The sequence below is a fragment of the Patagioenas fasciata genome, chromosome 8 (assembly GCF_037038585.1).
Source record: "Patagioenas fasciata isolate bPatFas1 chromosome 8, bPatFas1.hap1, whole genome shotgun sequence".
NCBI lineage: Eukaryota > Metazoa > Chordata > Aves > Columbiformes > Columbidae > Patagioenas > Patagioenas fasciata.
The window spans coordinates 9,157,932-9,176,206 of NC_092527.1; the positions used below are offsets into that span (position 1 = coordinate 9,157,932).

Consider the following 18,275-nt stretch of genomic DNA (forward strand, 5'->3'; position numbering starts at 1 on the left):
GTGTCCCCACTCGGCCGCGCCCAGGCCGCGCTGAGGGAGCGCAACGGGCCGGGAACCCGCGGTGGGGGCGGGTCCGGCTCATCGCAGGGTGCTTCCGCCCGCGGCGGGAAGGGGGAACCCCGTCCCAGTGGCGCTTGTCCCGCCCCGTCCGAGGCTCACCCGCAGCGCGCTCCGTCGCCGGGACGCTGCCGCCAAATGGCGGCTCCGGCGTGACTTCCTGGGACTCGGTGTTCCTCCCGTCACAGGCCGCTGAACACCCCTCGGGCCTCTGTGTCGTGTTCCTCAGAACGTCAGGCGGTGAGCGCAGGTTCCCCGGGAATGAGCGGTGTGTCCCGGCACAGGCTGCCCTGGGGCTGCGTCTGTGCCCGCTGCGGGGAAACCCGCCGGGAAAACCCGAAGCGTTACCCGGGAGCACGTCTGCCGGTCCCGCAGCGGTACCCGGGATTTCCAGCAGCTCTTCGCTCTCTGTAAACACACAACAGAGCTGAGCATTAGAAGAGAAAATCTTAACAGGATCGCAGCTTCTGCTAGGGAAACGTTTTGCACCTGTGGGTTGAGCTTTTGGTAAGGATGGCTAAATGTGTTATAACACCATGACATTTGAACTCCCGAGTGACAGGAGGACCCTCCCCGTAGTGTAAACACAGAGGTACCACGATGGGCTTTCTTAGATATGGTGTCTGTACCTGGACATCTGGTCTGGATAGAACTTGCCCACTTTCCTAGGACCAACACAGAAGTTTTGATTTAAACTCCGTGGATATAAATGTAAATATTGTTTTGTTACTGCTGAACATCACAAACTATTTACAGAGTAGTTTTAGTGAATTTAATACATCCGAAGCTTAGTGGCAAGACCAAGATTAGACTGGCAGAGTTTCTCCTTTGCGGGCCTTGATAACAGCTTTTAAAAAAAACATTGGGTTAAATTTGTTGAAATGTGTTTTTTGGCTTCAAAAGGGATTATTTTATAGATAACTGACTTTATAGGTGGTATATGTATCTGGGGGGGGGGGGGGGGGTGTTCCTTTTTTTTTTTTCAGGTATTAACAACCCCCCAAAAGATGTACATTCCTATTTCTCAAGAATAAGCTGTGAAGTAACCAGATGTGAATCAGAACATTTTTCTATTATTCTATGCAAACTTGTATGCAAGTTTGTATTCCTTATTGAGCCTGAGACAAGACTCAGATAAAAGCATGTACAAGGTGCTTTTGTCAGCACCTAACGGAGAGGTGTGACTTCAGTATTAGTTTGGTGCTTATTTCTGTGAAGACTGTGTTCTAAGGAAGAAAATGTGTAAGTGTATAGGTGTATGATCTAAAGCTTTACGTGAAGGTAAAGGTATTGCAAAGCTGTCTCTTATATTGCAAGCGTTTTTCCATGTCGGCGATGCTGCAGTGGTTCCCCTGAGTTGGGGAGGCAGTTTGGTTCTGCAGCTCTGAGTGTGCGGGGACAAGGATGGAGCATGAAATGCAGAACTTAGTTGAGTTATATTGTGCCATGAACTTCTTGAAAATGTGTACTCTGTCCTCAGGAAGCAAAACAACTAAAGCCAATTCAGAAGATTTGATGTATTTTATGAGAATAAATTCAAATATAGATTCCCAGATCTTGCTGTTTTGTTTAAAGTGCCATTTATGAGTTCTCCATATACTGAACCGGAATTTAGATTCACTCTTGGCTCCAAGCAAGCAAAACAGTTGATAGTGTGTTAGGAAAGAATAGAAACATTTTGTTCATGGTTGGGTACAGAGAACAAATATGAGATTTCCTCACTTTCAGTACTGTTTGTACACTCTGAGCAACACTACCCAAAACACGTGGACACAGAAGCTGTGCCGTCTCCTGTGCTGTGACTCGCTTTCAAATAAAGTTTATGTCCTAAAGGTAATCTTTATGTATTTTTCTGCATGTTCTCTTGCCTTCCTTTTTTTTGGATGACGCTTTACTCTGTGAGTTGTCCCACTGAAGTCAGTAAGAGCAGTAAAAGACTGAATTATTATTCATTATCAGTATTTTGTGATCTCCACACACAAACCTTAAGGCTGCACTGTGGGACCCTTTGCACCTCATGCACTGGAAATCTCTGGGAGGGGGGGACACCAGTATGGGCGCTGCTGCAGTTTGGATCGAAGCCTTTGTTCATTTGGTCTGGACAGACAAGACTATAGAACAGAACTAAGGCCTCAGCAAGCAAATTCCCTGTGAACAGGCTGCTTGCAAACCTCAGGGGTTTGTTGTCTGAATCCAGCTCCTGGACCTGCAGTTCACCTGGCAGTACAGACACAGCTGCTGAAAGTTGGAAGGGAAAAAGGGTTAAAGAGCCTTCCCTTTCACCTTACACAAATATAAAAGAAATACGTGCACAAGAACGGTATGTTGGGAGTGCTGCTGGGATGAGGGAGAGCTGTTTGTTTTGTGTCTGCCGCCAAAGTACAGTCTATTTAAATATTTACATGATCTCTTGCTAAAAAACTTGTTTTCTTTTCCTATACTTTTGTGGTTTATTATTAAGTTATGAATGGGGGAGAGGGAGGTGTTTGTAATTGCTAATTCATCCAGTTTGTTGAAAAAGTAGATCATTTTATTTACTCAGAGAAGTATGGTAATAGTGTTTTCTAACAGATTTGAATGGTTTTGCTGGTGCCTGTGCTTTGCTGTTTAATATTATTGCTTCTTTTTTAATGTAGTTTACATATTTTATAATCTTAATAGGCTATTTGAAATAGGAAATTTCAGGCAGCACAACCTGGAAGTGAAAGCAGTGGAAGACATGTAGATAATTTCAGAAGATTAAGAATATAGATAATAAAGCACTTGTAAATGCAGGAATTATTTTAGAAATGGTTTGGAATGGCCACCAGGTCCTTCACTGATTAACACACACCTGTTATGGCCTTGGTCACATCCTGTGTATCTGTTCTGCGTAGACTCTCCTACTAGGTCACTGCATCCAAAACTGTGTAACTATTCAAGGCATTTATTTGTAAGTGTTAGTCTAAAGAATCAGCAATATTTAATGACATTGAACATCTTGTATTACAAAGCTCTCACAGGGATGGGAAAAGGAAAACCAGAGCTCCTTAGGCTCCAGAAGAAAGACTTCAGCAAGTGGTTAGTATGACACCTAGGTAGTAAATAAATAGATCAGAGGAGACACTGCAGTTAAACATTTCTGTAGTCTTTGTTGGACTAAGGCCTTGATCATCAATCATAGTTCGAAATTAAAGGTGTTTCACTTTGATGTAAAATGAGTTTTACAAGGAATGTGTTTTGTACACAATACAGACCTTCAAGATGCAATTTGAATGTAGTTTAGCATGAGAAATCTCTCTTTAATGTAATAGTAGGCAGTAAGGATTTTATGTTATCTTTTCCATTTCTTAATTTTGTCAGACATGCAACTGATGTACAAGAGCTGTTTGTTTTTGAAGAATAACATGTATCTATCCTAGGTAGCCTTCAATGAGTGAAGATTCACTCTTTCCTGCTGAATGACTGACAGAACTCTGAGGGGCTTTGGCAAAGTCATTCTCAGGAGTTTGCAGTCCTGTAATCATTATTTTGGAAGTAATCCTTACTCTTTTCTATAATTACCTATATAATCACCTTGTCAAAGACTGTGGCAAAAGTTGCAATGAAAAAAATAAGCAGAAAATGCATTTCAGTATATGTAGGCTCACGTGCAGGAAAGCCTTTTAGTATGTGCCTGATTTTATGTGGGTATACACGTGATGGTGTGATCTAAATCTCAAATATAGCTAGATTGAGAACTCTGTGCAGTCTGGACAAGACCTGGAGTTTAATGCTGAAGTGACTTTGGCAACTACAAATCCCAGGGAGCTTTGCCATTAGCAGGTTTGTGCAGCCGGATTGGCATCCTGCGGGGACCAATGGCAGGCAGAGGATTCAAGAAAATTCATGTGTGTCAGCTGCCAGTATTAAAAAGCACTGGAGAGAGCTCTAGACCGGAGTGGAAACTGCCTGTTTTCCTGGGCTCCTTCTGAACCCTGCGCGAGCTTTGTATTGATATTATTTTCTACACTCTCGGTGCCTCTGCTTGAAAAAGCTCGCTGGGCTAGTCCAGATGGATGCGATTCTGAACTGCAGAGTAGATGACTTGGAAGATTACTACAACTTGCTGGGATGTGATGAACTGTCGACGGTAAGAGCCTTCCTCACCTCCCCTCCGGGTTAATAACATTCTGAACGTGCTTGTCTGCCTGCAGGGGGGATTTGGAGCTGTTTATCTCTGCAGGCAGGACTATTTGAAATTGTGAACCTGCTCTCTTGCCACTTCTGTCTTTTAGTATCTCCCTTCAAAAGCTCACCTTTCTGATCTGCATACTGATGTTATGATTCTGGAATAAGGGTTGTATTAAAAGTGTCTTTTAAAAAAGGATTGTCTTATAGATACCACTGAAATAATGGTTTATTCATTAATTTAGTTCAATATGTGATATGGCTATGAATCAGGAGCCAACTGCATCAATTTGACAATATCCAAATAATATTTGGAATACATTTTCCATTTTAAAAGATTTTTTAAAACTATTTATATGCAACTAATATAAAGAATGTTCATAGCTGTAGGTCACTGATAATGCTATTGAGTTTCTCAGGTTTTATACATATTTTTTAAAAACTCTACTTGTTGGTTGGGAGGAAAAACAAAAGTGGTATTTTTTTTTCATTCACCATATTAATAATTTTTAAATGCTAATTTAAATGACATTCAGACACAGGTTTTACTAATTTGTTTTCCTGGGAGATACTTACTTTAGAATGAGATGTAGCCAAGCAATTGTTGAACTATTTGTAGCTAAAACAAGTGCTTTTCTTCCTAACAGTGTCCATATAACGTTTTTTTGCATAGTCTGAGTTAAGTGGTATGCTAATCTTTTTAAATTTAGTTGCTGTATTAACTGGAATTGTGTTTTGATTTTGGAAAAGGAGTTTTGATTACTCTGCTGTAATGAAGGATGTATTCAGTGTGGATAAAAGCTATATTTTGTTCAGTAAATTTAATTGGGTGTAATTTAATCTATCCTAGTAGTCAAATGCTGGGAAAACACCTCTGTCTTTCCTGTCACTGCAAGCATACTCGTAAGCATCCCCAATGCGTTACAGAAGGCAATTTAAAGCTTTTCCTGAGATAACTCCTAAAAATGTCATCCCAGCAGAGGGCAGTGATAAAGTTTCCATGTAGGCTTGTTTCGCAGATGCTATTTCTCATTTTCTACCACACACTAAATCTTTAAGGGCTTAGCAATTAATAAGTAGTTCAAGTATGTATGATAATGATTTTTCAGATTGCTTCAAAATGAAATTTAAAAGATGCAATAAATGCTAATGGGTCCTGAAAAATAATCTGTCAAATAGTGTTTGTTCAGAGAAGCAGCAGATGCTACTAGATTATTTTTGACATGGGAGTAGGAGCTGAGAGCAGAAGTTGAGTGAATACCATGCTTGCCTTCCCTCAGGGTGGGGCACAACCACTTCCAACATTTAACAGAAATCTGAAGCATTAACAGGTGTTTTGCAATCACATTACGTTGTATGTCCAGCCAAGTACTTGCAGCAGCAAAGGCTGCTTTAGGCATATATGCTGCAGGACTTTCATCTAAGGTGCTGAATATTCTGGTCTTGAGCTGACCTGGTTAAATTTAAGCACATATCATTTTAATTTCTACACATTTTCAACATATTCAAGTAAACACCCATGTTCATTCTTGCCTTCTTGTAGAATTGAGCTCATGGACAGCTAGTTCATCTTCAGACTTAAGAGGAAGAGGGGAGATTTAATCTACATCCTTCTTCCAAGAACAGTGTTTTTCATATATAGGGGGTATTGGATACCTTTATTGGTAAACATATCCCCGAATAGTTTATATATATTTCATATATTTTGCATAAACCTCTTGTAAACTTTTCCTTCTGCTGATTTTTTTTAACTGAAGACTTCCATGCTACTGCTCTGCTACTTCACATATTTTAACTTTAAAATTCCACTTTATGTAACTAAGTTTTAGAGATGGTAGCTAGCTATATGGTAACCAGTTTCAAAAAGTTCTTTGTACAATGTATATATTTTTAAGTGTGTCACTGACTGGAAATATACCACCTTCTATCTGTCTCTCTGGAAGAAATAACTGAGGAACAAGAAGTGTGGAGTTCTTAAAATACCACTGTAGACCACGTTTTTCCCAGCATATGACAACAGAATTTGGCTAGCAACTTGAGTGAACTGTAAGTTTATTCTAAAGAAAAAAGGTTATGAGCCTTAATTTTGAAACAAATAATATAAATTGTATATGGATATGAGGGTTTGAAATATGAGGAATTTAAATGAACAGCCCTTCTATCATGGGAAAGAATGGTAGCTAATTGATATCTTAGGGCAAATTGTTGTGAAAGCTTAAGCTGTACTGGAAAGCTACAAATAAGTTTTGTCTTCTGAAAAATAATAAGAAGTGAGATACTTTGAACATTTTGAAAATTTGAAAATATAAGCTGATGCCAACTCCAGTGGTTGCCTACATTTTGTTAACTGTTAATATTTCTTTGTTTTTCCAGTGTTTGTAATACTTTATGGTACTATAAACTGCCTGAGAACTTGTAATAAACTAATAGGTGCTAATATTATAATATTGATTATAAATTTATTCCATTCCAATCCAACCTTTTGCACAGAAAAGGAACTTGACAGGAAGACAGTGAACGGCTAGTTTTCTAGCTTTGTGGTATCCAAGATGGAAAAGTCGTGTGGTACTGGCTCAGTTTCCTATGAAGAGGATATGGAGAAAGCTGCCCAATGCCACAACTGATATTTGGCAATATAGTAGGTCTTTCCTGCCTGCAATGAGACTTCATTGAAAGTTAGACTTGATTAAACTAAGCAAAGAGCAATTAAGTGATGCATTTTACAAGGGAAGGAGTTTTGCACACATGATCTTTTTACATTTTTCTTAAAGCCAGCTTGCCCGTATTGGATAACTGAGCTTCATAAAACCAAGAACGCATGGAAAATTAAATTAAATAAGCTGCGTCACTGGCAGGTCGTTGTTATTGCCCATTTTGTTTGTACTAAAGCTTGTAGAAATGAATAGGAAAAAATCTTTCAACCTTCTTTGTTGTTCTTCCCACCCCCTCTTGAAAAGCAAATTTGAAGGTCTTTTCTGTGTGTATATATTTATTCATTTTAAATCTCAACATTCTGTTTAGGTTGAACAAATTCTGGCAGAGTTTAAGGTTAGAGCCCTTGAATGTCATCCTGACAAACATCCTGGAAACCCCAAAGCAGGTATATACTCTCCTCTCTTTAAAAACAATCTATTTTTTTTTTTCCTGTGTTAAAGTGACTAAGGTATTAAATTCAGCCTTAGAACTTTATTATGTATTCCTTTCACCTACTATATTTTGTCATGTGAATTGAACACATCGTCTTTAATTAGCAAGCTTTGATATTATTTTCTAACACTTGTATACTCCTAGGTGGTAGAGCAGGAAGACACTTTTTTTTTCCATAGGACACTTTTTTTTTTCCCCATGGTAGAACATCTTTCAATCCAGAATTACTTACGGAGTATATCCCTTTCTAGACCTATGAAGCTGGCCTGTTTCCATGCTCAGTGGCGTTCAAGTGCCATACTTGCGTCAACTAGTTAATTTGCTTCCATGAACAAGCCCATCAGGAACACATGAAATGTACTTTAGTTTCTTTTAATGTAATTTAATGACTGCAAATAAAGAGAAGCCAGCACCACATGAGTAGCCATCTGTTCGCAGAGCAGCAGTTAACATTTCCCTTCATGAGAGTGCGCAGTTCATCATACCTGCGATGGCCAAGCAGCAGCTGAGTTATTTGGAGACAATCTTACCCACTCATAACCACATGATAGCTCTAATCAGTGCTCACTGACCTCTGAATAGTTTATACTCTTATAGTAAAGGTTGTTCTGGTCGTAATTATGGTCCCCACCAAAAATTTGTTGTAGAAGAATTAAAAATGCTTCTCATTTTGATTAATACACAAAACTTTTCCTTTGAATTCATCCTTTTAATTTAACTATAAACTGAACACCATCACGTACCTACTTATGTGAGTTTGAGTTCAGCAGAGATGAGATGAGATTCGCATTCTCCTTCTCAAGCAGGGCTCTCAGCAAGCCTTGGCCTTCCATACAGGTGTGCCGTCCTGGCCTAGTATCAGAGAGTTGACAAGGCAGGGCTTAAAAGGTGAAATAAGTGGTATTTTTTCACTTTGAGATTCCCTGATAAGGAACCGTGTCAGATTTGTTTTTTGAGAGACAATCTACCACCTATTAACAATAACCTGATCACTAATATTTAATATATTCTAAATGATAGCACAAGTACCAATGAAATGCTTGTCATCAACTTTCTCTGCAGAAGATTCTGGCTATTGCAGCAGGGAAATGAGGAGGCTATTCCCAGGCATGGTCCTGTCTGCACCCCCTATGGACCTCCCCAAATTAACTGAAACGAAGTAAAACAGAAAAAGAGGCCAAATGCTGGAGCAGCTTTGTTTGTCAAGAAATACTTTATGCTCCATTTACCTGAGCATGCTGTATTTACTTCAAATGCCTTTTTATAGTACTGGTGAAAGTTCATATTTTTATTCCGTCAGCTTAAAGCTCAATAAAGAGTAATTAAAGTAGACTTTTTATTTGTTGAAAACTAGTGACACTAGAAAAAGGAAATCTAACGGAACTGCCCCCTCAACCTGTTGTCTGTTGTTTGGCTTAGGGTTATCAATTTTGATTAGTGTTTGAGCTTAGTGTATTTCAAAAGAAATCTCTCTAATTTGTAAACTGAGATAAATGAATAATAATAGATCACCGTAACATAGGTGACTCATAGATAAAATCTAAATCTTTATAACCCTTCTACAAACAGTTACACACAGCTGCATCCTTAGTAACCATTTAATGAAAAATTTCCCTGTAGGGAAAAATAAGAGTTCTCATTCATGCAGTCTGGTATTCAAGATGACATATTAGCATATGTAGAAAACATACCTAATAAAATACACAAGTTACTTAATTTGAACTAGATTTAGATTCCTCTTCTTGCTTGATAATTTTAGCTTGTAATTTTTTTCCACGCTCATGGTGTTGTGCTTTGCTGTGACTTTCTTTCTGCAATGGATAAGTGTGTTCCTTCTAAGCATTATGACTTTAGTTTAATTTTCCTTTTTTTTTAAGGTTTTCTATAGGGGATGACTGCTGCCTTTTGCCTGTGGTATTCTAAGTTACTCTGAACTTAAATTTAGGAGATTTTTAAGCCAGTAGACAAATAAAGCTTTTTCATCCTCATTTGAGAAGGATGTCCGTTGTCCACCAAAGGTGCTATGATCCTAAAGCCAGCTACAACTTTGCAAAGCTCTACACAGAGCAACCACGTACCTTTGTCACTCAGCTCTCTGTCTGTCTCCCCTACTCTGTTTGCTCTAAGCCACTGTTCCGAGCTCCCCTTTCACATCTGAATTGATTTCTTTGAAAGCAAACACTGGCTTTAGTATCTTTTCGGTTTGCCTTCTAGTGGAGGATTTCCAGAAGCTGCAGCAAGCTAAGGAGATTCTTACCAATGAAGAGAGTCGAGCGCGTTATGATTACTGGCGACGGAGCAAAATTACCATTCCGTTCCAGCAGTGGGAGGCCCTGAGCAGTTCTGTGAAGACGGTTGGTGGTGTCTAAGTTTGGGCCTTCAGGAGGTGGGGGGTAGGGCTGGCCCAGAGAAAATATTGCAGTAAGTGAGAGGATGAGTCACAACACTTGTGCTGCAGTGGTGGGTTTAGGGGATAGGAATGGTGCAGAGTGATTCCTGTTCTAAGGAAGTTAAAGAAATTCTATGATTCTATTCTATGATTCTGTGGAGAAATTTGGGGAAAATGTGAAGGCTATAGAAGCCATTAACAGAAGGGGTTTAGGGTAGTAATTTTAGAGTGAATTTACCAAGTTGCTGCTTTTTTGTGTATCATAGGAAGTTTAACTTAAGGGCTGTTTTCAAATGTTTCAGAACAATGCATTTGTAGGATCCTTTTATTTATCTTCAAAGCTAGGACCTTTGTATAATATATTCTCCTTCGGGTATGTTGTTTTCATGCTATCTGATTAAATAAAGACCTTATTGAAAAATCCAGAAGGTAGGTTCCTTGCAACCCTAGGCTTCACACAGGTCTTTGGAGGGGCCCTGCGGGGCTATTGGGGTGATTTGTGACAGCAATGGAGGTTGTGAGAGTTGTCTTCCCTCCTGATTTTGCTAGTGAGATAATTTGGTAGCGTCTTCCTAGTAGATCATAATTCCATGACGTTTGATTTTTTTTTTTCCTGCCTTATTAGGGTGACTGATAGTTACAAGTTTACATGGTCAGATTTTAAGGCAGGTGAATAAATGTTTCCCTTGTCAATTCTGCCTGCCTCACTTCTGCTTACGACAGAAGTTTCAGAGCCTTTTCAACTAAAGCATTATGCCTGATCTTGAGTGTTCACTGGAGGTATCCCATCAGGCTTAGATCAGTTCCCAACAGCAGTCATTCCACAGACTTTAATAGTAAAGCTTTGCAAATTGTTTTGTTTTCAAAGGACACCTTGAAGTCAAAGATAGGTTTCAAAATGGACATTTTCTAAGTCACTCAAGCCCTCTTAAAAAAGTGTCAGAAGTCATGACAGAAAAAAATGGACAAAGTACCCTCGTAATTATTTGATGCATTTGTACGTTTTGTTCTTCATCCCCACCTGAAATAAACTATCCTCACAAATGCTGTTTGCAATATGAAACCATGCTTTCCCCCATCCTATTGACCTGCAAACTTCACTCTAGTATGTGCTTTGTCTAACCATTTATTACAAGATGAGAAAGAAAAGAGAAGTTCATTAAAAATCTTTTAAAGTGTAGGAATGAGGTCTTTATTTGCTATTTTTGCATTTCTTTAGTCAATGCACTGGGCTGTCCAAAGTAAGAAGGACCAAATGCTGGAAGCTCCTGACTTGAACAATAGCAACAACATAGCTAATGAGATTTGGACCCAACACACTGAAAACAATGAAGACAGATTGTCAGATGGGAACAGGGAGCAAGAAGATGTTGCAATTTCTGATGTGAAACTGCAGTCTTCAAAGAATCCAGACTCCCCAAGTAAGTGAAACCAGCAGTTACAGAAAATTGCAGTATCCAGGCATTGGCCTGAAACGGAGGCTTTTAGTCATGAGAAATTCTGTTTAACTGGTAGCTTTTTAAATGTGGTTTTGGGTTGGTGTTTTGTTTGGGGTTTTATGTTGTTCATTATTTTATTATTCATTTAATTTTGAAGTTTTCAGACCTTTCTTCCTCCCTATCCCATGTTTGCTCATGTCTTTGTGGGTAAAAACAAAACTGGAGAAGAAGAAAAAAAACCCAATTCTTCTAAAACCAAAATGGAGAGTTCAGTTTTGGTGCTATATCAAGCATTTTTTGAAAAGGGCCATTATTTTCAGTGATTTAAAAAAATAACTTAAAAAATTTTAAAACATTTAGCTATTATATCTATATACATATATATTACATATATATTTTATATATATTATATATTATATGTGTATTACATATATTATAAATATATACACTTTTTTTTTTTATGCAGCATTCAGTGGTTATGCAGAGTTTGCATCTGATGAGTTAATGAGGACTAAAAATTGAGACTTGAAGGCTTCTTTTGAATTTGAACAGGTCTTTTTAAAAATAGTGCATGCACCAGAAAAAAATGTCTATTTAAAAAGCTGTCATCTGGCCAGTTAGTATCTCCTGTCTGAATCAAAGTTTATTTACCACAATGACATCCTCTGTTCTGCTCCATCCTTGAGGAGTTTCATAATCTTAGGCTTATGTTATCAGAGACCTATTATTAAACAAAGTTCTGACATTTCTTCCCAGTTTGATCAAACAGGAAATTAAGTTGAACTGTGAGGGCAGCAAAACCTAATTTAATCCCAAACATTTGTGGAATGCAGAAAATAGAGAAGAAAATTCTTCAAATGCATGTGAGGCATAACTGAAAATTTCATATTTAAAAATTATGCTCTATAACATTATACTATTTACTATTTTTGTTAAATAATCACTGTGCCCTTTGTAAAACAGTAAAATTTCAAGATAAAGAAAACATCATCTTGTTCCTTGTAATGGTGAGCTTTCTTTGCAGGCATCTTCTTTCTCGTAATTTTTTTTAAGTTTTAATTTGATTTGCATAGATTTGAATAGGAAACAAATCAAGCCCATCAAATGCCTACTTAATTTATCCAGTGGGCATATATTTATATTAATAAATGTTAATATTAGAATATATATATTTGTCAGGTCCTGTATGCACTCTAGCGTTCACAGTTGATGTCAGGATGTTGATAATGCTTTTGTTTTGGTCCAGGAAAATTTATTATATTGGATTCTGCTTTTAAACTTCAATATTTTCAGTTCCTGTCTGCTGGTCCGTCAGAATTATGGACTACAACTCCACCTAGCTATTTCAGCCTGAATAAAAGATTTCAGCACCAAGTCTGGTAATAGGTTTCAGCTTCCTGATGTAGGAGGATCACGTTTTATTGTGTATTAACAGCCCATAGATGACGAAAACATAGCGCAGGGTCTGAAAATCTCTTTTACTCCCTTGTGTGTGGAAAGGGCCATTTGCACCTTCCTTCCACAATGCTGCTTCTCCTGTACTTGAAGATTTATCATGTCACTCTCTATCTCTTCTTCTTTAGATTAAGCAAATGCAGTTTGTTCAGTTTTTCTTTATAAGCCCTATTTTCTGCACTGCCGTCATTCTTACTGTTCTCCTTTGGACTCTTCCCAGCTGATACACATCTTGAAGTTTGGTGTTTGCTTGAGTTCTTGTTCAAACAGTGCCAAGAATACAGAGGTTGTCCCTGCTAGTCAAGAGCACTGGAAGTGCACTGCATATTTATTTGGGAGAAGATTAACAGGTATTAGTTCAGACAACTTAGTTTTATACGTGTTTATCATAATGTACTTGCCTTTCTCTTTTTTTCTTAGGATTTTCAGAGGCAAATTACTGGCACTTGCGGTTCCGCTGGTCAGGGGATGCTCCATCAGACCTGCTGAGGAAGTTCAGAAACTATGAGATCTAAAATGCAAAATATGCAAGAGCGTGAGATCATCTGTTCAACAATTCAGTATTTTTTTTGTCAGCAGTTGTAACTTATTTGTATTTTGTATTCATTCGTTATGATGTGAAGGCTGTGTGAATAAATGTCTTAATACTGATTTGTTAACACACATGCTACGAGCATTACAGATGGAGGTCTTTTTGTTTGATAAGCAAACTTCAATAAACAAAGCACTTTTCAGTATTAACATAAAGTGATTTTGTGAAATTATCTAACATCTTATATATTGTTTCTTGTATTCTGAAATATTGTGTAGAGAATAATGTTTTTTCTCGATACTGTGTTGTTACAAAGAACGTACTCTCAATAAAAAAAAAGTCAGTGTTGAACTCCATGTCATCTTATTCAGTGATGATCTTCCAAAAGCTATATGACAATAAACTTTAAACAAAACTGTGTTTATTTCTCAACTATGTACTCTGGTTCACTTCTCCATTGCATTGTACTTAATGTAGTGATTTATCATGTACATGCACAATACTATTACAATTTTAACTTCTAAGATAATTGTAATCTTATGATATAGATGAAATAAGAACCTTCTTATTATTCAGGAAGGTCGCTGATCAAGCATTCTTAAAAATCACTTGTTTTCTATCTTAGTTGCTAAGATAGTACACTTTTTGCACTAGCTCTTTATTTTGGAAGGCAGTTCAAGAACTTCAAGTCTCCATTTAACAACTTTCTTCTTCTTAAGATTTATTGGTGGACAACTGATACTGGTATATGTACCAGCACTGCCCTGTGGCTTAATGGTAATTGCCCTCCCTGCTCTCTGGCCTGGTAGACAGGGTCTTACCAAGGTTTTGTATGGTGAGGAGTGAAGAATCAGGCCAGTCAGACTTAATGTGTGCAAAATCTCACATGAAAGGTTTTTGATATCTTGTGCAACTTTTCCAGTTCTACATTGTGTTTATCTATTTGTATTTGCTTTCTTATTTGTAAACCTGACTAATGTGTCAGGTATTGACACTGTGGTTTTGTGCAGGCAATTCCATTAGCAACAAATAAAAGTGGATGCATACAGAAAGGGCTTGTTTTCATTTTTTAAATTGAAATCCTTTACCCACCACAGAACATCCCTTCTGAATTTGTTACTTGTCCCCTCAGTCGCTAAAAGCTCAAGGGAGTCCAGTTACAAATCCATGGAAAGTCTGATCTGAAAACTACAGTCTTCTCCCAATGTGGAAACAGTATCGCAATGTCTGTCTGTCCCTGGAGTGACGTTTCCCTCTACTGTGCAGGGGTGTGAGGTACTGACTTGACCTACTGTGCATCTCCTATTTGGAGCCTCTTTGATAAAAACCATGACACAAGTACCTGCCAATGGACCCTGCTATCTGTATTTATTAACCTCAGTATTTATTCTGGTGCCAGTTTTTCTCACAGGGGCTAAGATCAGTGTTAATGCTGCTTGTGTTTCTACCAGTTTATAAAAGCTTGAAGTACTGATACAGCTACACTGAGCCTAGATTTGATGGCATCAGTAGCAGTAGCTATTTTTACAGCACATCATCCTGATTATCAAAAGTATTTTTTTTCTTCTCTTTTAATTCTAGATGCTTTTCCCTTGCATATTTTTCAGCTGAAAACATTAAAGAGATGAGATTAACAATTCTCTGCAGTATCTGCTGAATGTAATCAGAGATTTTCTTCTAGAGTGTAAACTGCTTTCCTTTATGTAAAGGTATTTGCCCAAGAAAGACTTCCAATCTCTTTTATACGGAGGGACTGTAAAGGATGTCAAACAGTAGCAAGGGAAGAAACTCTAGTTCACACAAGGGATACAAAGCAATAGGGTTCAATTTTTCTCTCTTTAACAAAAAGATGGAAATACAACCAGCTGGAGTGCTGTAAATGAGATGGCAGCTCAGGTTCTCTTCTCCCAATTTCACTTGCTTGTAAAGGTAAAAGGGGGTAGTTGGATGGACGCTTTAGCACTTAACCAGTGGGTTTCCCTTGAGAAGCGAGTATACAATAGACCTTTGAACAGCAAACTCATTTTTCGTGTCATTAAAACTCATTATTACACCGTTTGCTTTGGCAAGCAAACCATGCTTGTTTTAGATATTTGTTCCAGATGAATAATTGCAGATATTTGGAAGACTCTTAGCCCAGTGATACAATTTTATTTTTTCTATTTATATATATATTTAACTTGAAATGGTCCATTTTTCTGTATGAACCAATTGAGCTGAATGAACTAATTCCCAGCAGAGCCAGCTCAGAGGTACTGTAAAGCAAGAGGAAGCTGTGCAGCCTGTTTTGCTTTTCGGACAACATTGGTGAAATCTGACCTGTAAGAACAGTTAACTGCAATAAGTGGGTAGCATAGTTAGGAAGAAATAAGCACCTGACAAATTACACAGTGTCAGATCATTCAGGGTTTACCACACCAAGCATAAACTGCCTTTTTTTTTTTTTTAAATATATAGTATTTTTAGGTTTTTTGATGGTAGCATGAAAAGATCTAGCAAAAATCCCTCATGACATTATCTACAACAACGTGGTGCCTTGACCTCTGCACTAGTAAGCACATAACATACTTGAATATGCTTAAATTCATGCTTAAATATGAATTGGAGCAGGAGTTGTAAGGTGCATCTCTCAAGCTCTGTGAAGATGCAGTTAAGAGGCAATAGACTCGGGTATCTGTAGTTTCTCAGTGGCCACCAGAGAACTCTATTTGCAAAATGGAAACAGCTGTTGTGGGGTGGGGAACAAGGGCAGCAACCCCAGACAATATATATCAGAATTAGGGTCTGTGAATCTTTTTTGGGGAGGGGCCAGCTACCTATCAGGGATGGTAAGGTCCTATTTTTCTTCTTTAGGGCTTTCTGTGAATTATTCAAGTAGGTAACAAAGGTTCCTGGGTACCTGAGGGGGTCTGATCAGGTGTGTGCTTCAGCTATACTGCAACTAAGTGTTACATCGCTTGAGTGTTTGTTACCTATAGCTCTAAATGACTTGCTTAGCTTGATATGAAAATAAAGAGACCTGTGAAGTGAGCCTATATCCTCTGGAGTCTAGTCAAAAGTATTGGTTAGACTTGGCCATTACTGGACTGCTGAGGGCTGATGAGATTTCAGCTGGAAGTTATGAGATAGCAGATGGAGTTGCAGGTGGATGATGATGATAACAAAACACAGAGACTAGGGCATGTTGTTTAATACTATGTTTCTAGGTCTCTGAAACTGCATCAACTAGTTCTGTAATATCAGAAATTAAGCAACTATTTAGGCAGCTGTTTACAACGAAACTGAATGGGTCTGGGGGGGGGAAATGTGTGTGTGTTCTTGAATTATGCAACATTAATGTATCTTTAATTACTACTGTCATGCCTGTTCTTGTGCAAATGATGAATATACAAGAATGAGAATTTTCTAGTTCTTCACAAACTTTCTTTTTTCTAGTATTTGCCAAGTTGTTTTACATTGCCACTTCAAAAATATTAGCAAAAGTTTAAGTTTTGATGATGAATACAGGTAGATAGTAATATGACTTAAAATTTCAGGCTGAGTAATGCTGAATGACAGGCAAGGTTATTTCCTGAATGCTTATTTTCCTCTTTGGGTGAGTGAAGAGAAAAAAAAAAAGGCAGTTTATATGTTTTGTAATAGAACTAAGTACCCTGATGATTAAAACAGATACTGGGTAGCTTTAATTTCCTGAGCATGAACATTGCTATCTTAACTTTCATATCCTGAAATGAGAGACCAGGCTGCTGGGAAGGTAAGCAGTGAAGCTTTTGTAAAGCTGATGAAATGACACAGCAAAAGATAAAGCAACTCAGTTGTCAGCGTCAGATGGGGTAATATTTATCAGTTTGTTTATGCTGGGTACTTTTATTGCAGCCCTGTGCATATGCTCAGCCTGCTGTTCTAAGAGTTGCCCATCCTCCCACTGATGGTAGGCACCACAATGTTTGTTCTTTCATTGTTCTATATCAGTCTCTTCTCCCTCCTGTGCTAAAAATTAGACACTTTATGTGCTCTGTTTGTCCCAGCTTTGAAAGGCTTGTGGCTGAGTCATTACATTGCTGCACAATATAGACTGGGAACTTCTACCAGTTTTAGGGCTCAGATGGATATCATAACCTGTCACAGGTGGTGAATGCTGGAGAAAATTTCTGTTCTTTTATCTCTCTTCCATCTTCACCTTGGTTTGCTCTTACTCCCTTCTTGTGGGGCAGTAAGGGAGGTGTTACTTCCAGAAAATGAGATTTGCTGCTGTTCAGAAGGTTTCCAGTCGTGATGTGTGATGTGCTTTGGACAAAATTATTTCCTTGCTGCTTTGTCAAAACTGCTTCTCCAAAAATATTGAAGAACTCTTGGCACCCAAGGCAGACAGCTTTTCTGAGGTGATACAGTTTGGGTCTTGTGCATCAGAAACTATGTTTACTTCGTCAGGACTGTCAGAGGTGGTCCTTTCCCAGCAGTTAATTTCCAAGGAGCTCCCAAATGTATGCTGGGTGGAGGACTTGTCAGCTCCTCCTCTTTCTCATAAACAACTGTGAGAATGGTATCTATGGGATGGGGAGTGAGCAGTGAGAGACTGTTCCAGCTGGTGCGGCCTGGGTGCCTTTGGTGCCTCCTGCTACTTGCAGTCCTCACTTTCACAGGATCTGAGTCCTGCCACAGGATTAGGCTGCCTGCTTCAGTGTGGATAGCTGATGATAAAAAGGAGCCCAGACATATTAAGCATCTCTCTGCTTAGCTGGCTGGAGGCACCTTGATCTCTGAAGGTGCTGTGCCGTGGGCCTGAGCCAGCTGTGGGGAGGAAAATCGCACCAAGTGGCAGATATCCAGAGCAGTGCCATGCTGAGCCCAGGTGTGTCTCTGGGCTCTGGACTCTTTCTCACTCCCAGAGCTCAGGTTTAAAAAGGGAAGCAGATCAGAACAGTAGCACTTTTAACTCTTTGCTACAAAATGGAGGCGAAAAGAGAGAGCAGTCAGGAGGACAGCACTGAACCTGGAACGCTGGTGCTGCTAATGGATGTATAGCTTTAGCAGGCTGTTTGGCAGTCCTTACTTACTGTTTTCTGTAATTGCAAAAAAAAGAAGAAAAAAAAAATATAGTACACCC

At 38.6% G+C, this 18,275-nt stretch overlaps 1 protein-coding gene across 4 annotated transcripts; it reads left to right on the forward strand.

Annotated features, from left to right (window-relative positions):
- Positions 1-12: 12 nt before the first annotated feature.
- Positions 13-14,220, forward strand: DNAJC12 (DnaJ heat shock protein family (Hsp40) member C12). Of its 4 annotated transcripts, none has more exons than XM_065843763.2 (7): positions 13-564; positions 1,786-1,890; positions 4,073-4,168; positions 7,228-7,306; positions 9,568-9,707; positions 10,962-11,163; positions 13,057-14,220. In XM_065843763.2, exons 3-7 carry the CDS (start codon positions 4,091-4,093, stop codon positions 13,149-13,151), a joined length of 594 nt encoding a protein of 197 aa, XP_065699835.1. In that variant the 5' UTR covers positions 13-564; positions 1,786-1,890; positions 4,073-4,090; the 3' UTR covers positions 13,152-14,220. The 4 variants fall into 4 exon arrangements, with proteins under 4 accessions (XP_065699835.1, XP_071667766.1, XP_065699834.1 ...); XM_071811665.1 differs by having other exon boundaries at positions 13-297; XM_065843761.2 differs by lacking the exon at positions 13-564 and having other exon boundaries at positions 577-1,890.
- The last annotated feature ends 4,055 nt before the right edge of the window (positions 14,221-18,275 follow it).

Coding starts and splice junctions, on each gene's coding strand:
- DNAJC12 (XM_065843761.2), top strand. CDS start 1,765: ATGAGATTTCCTCACTTTCAGTACTGTTTGTACACTCTGAGCAACACT. Junction 1,891..4,072: donor ATAAAGTTTATGTCCTAAAG/GTAATCTTTATG, acceptor TGCTTGAAAAAG/CTCGCTGGGCTAGTCCAGAT. Junction 4,169..7,227: donor GATGTGATGAACTGTCGACG/GTAAGAGCCTTC, acceptor CATTCTGTTTAG/GTTGAACAAATTCTGGCAGA.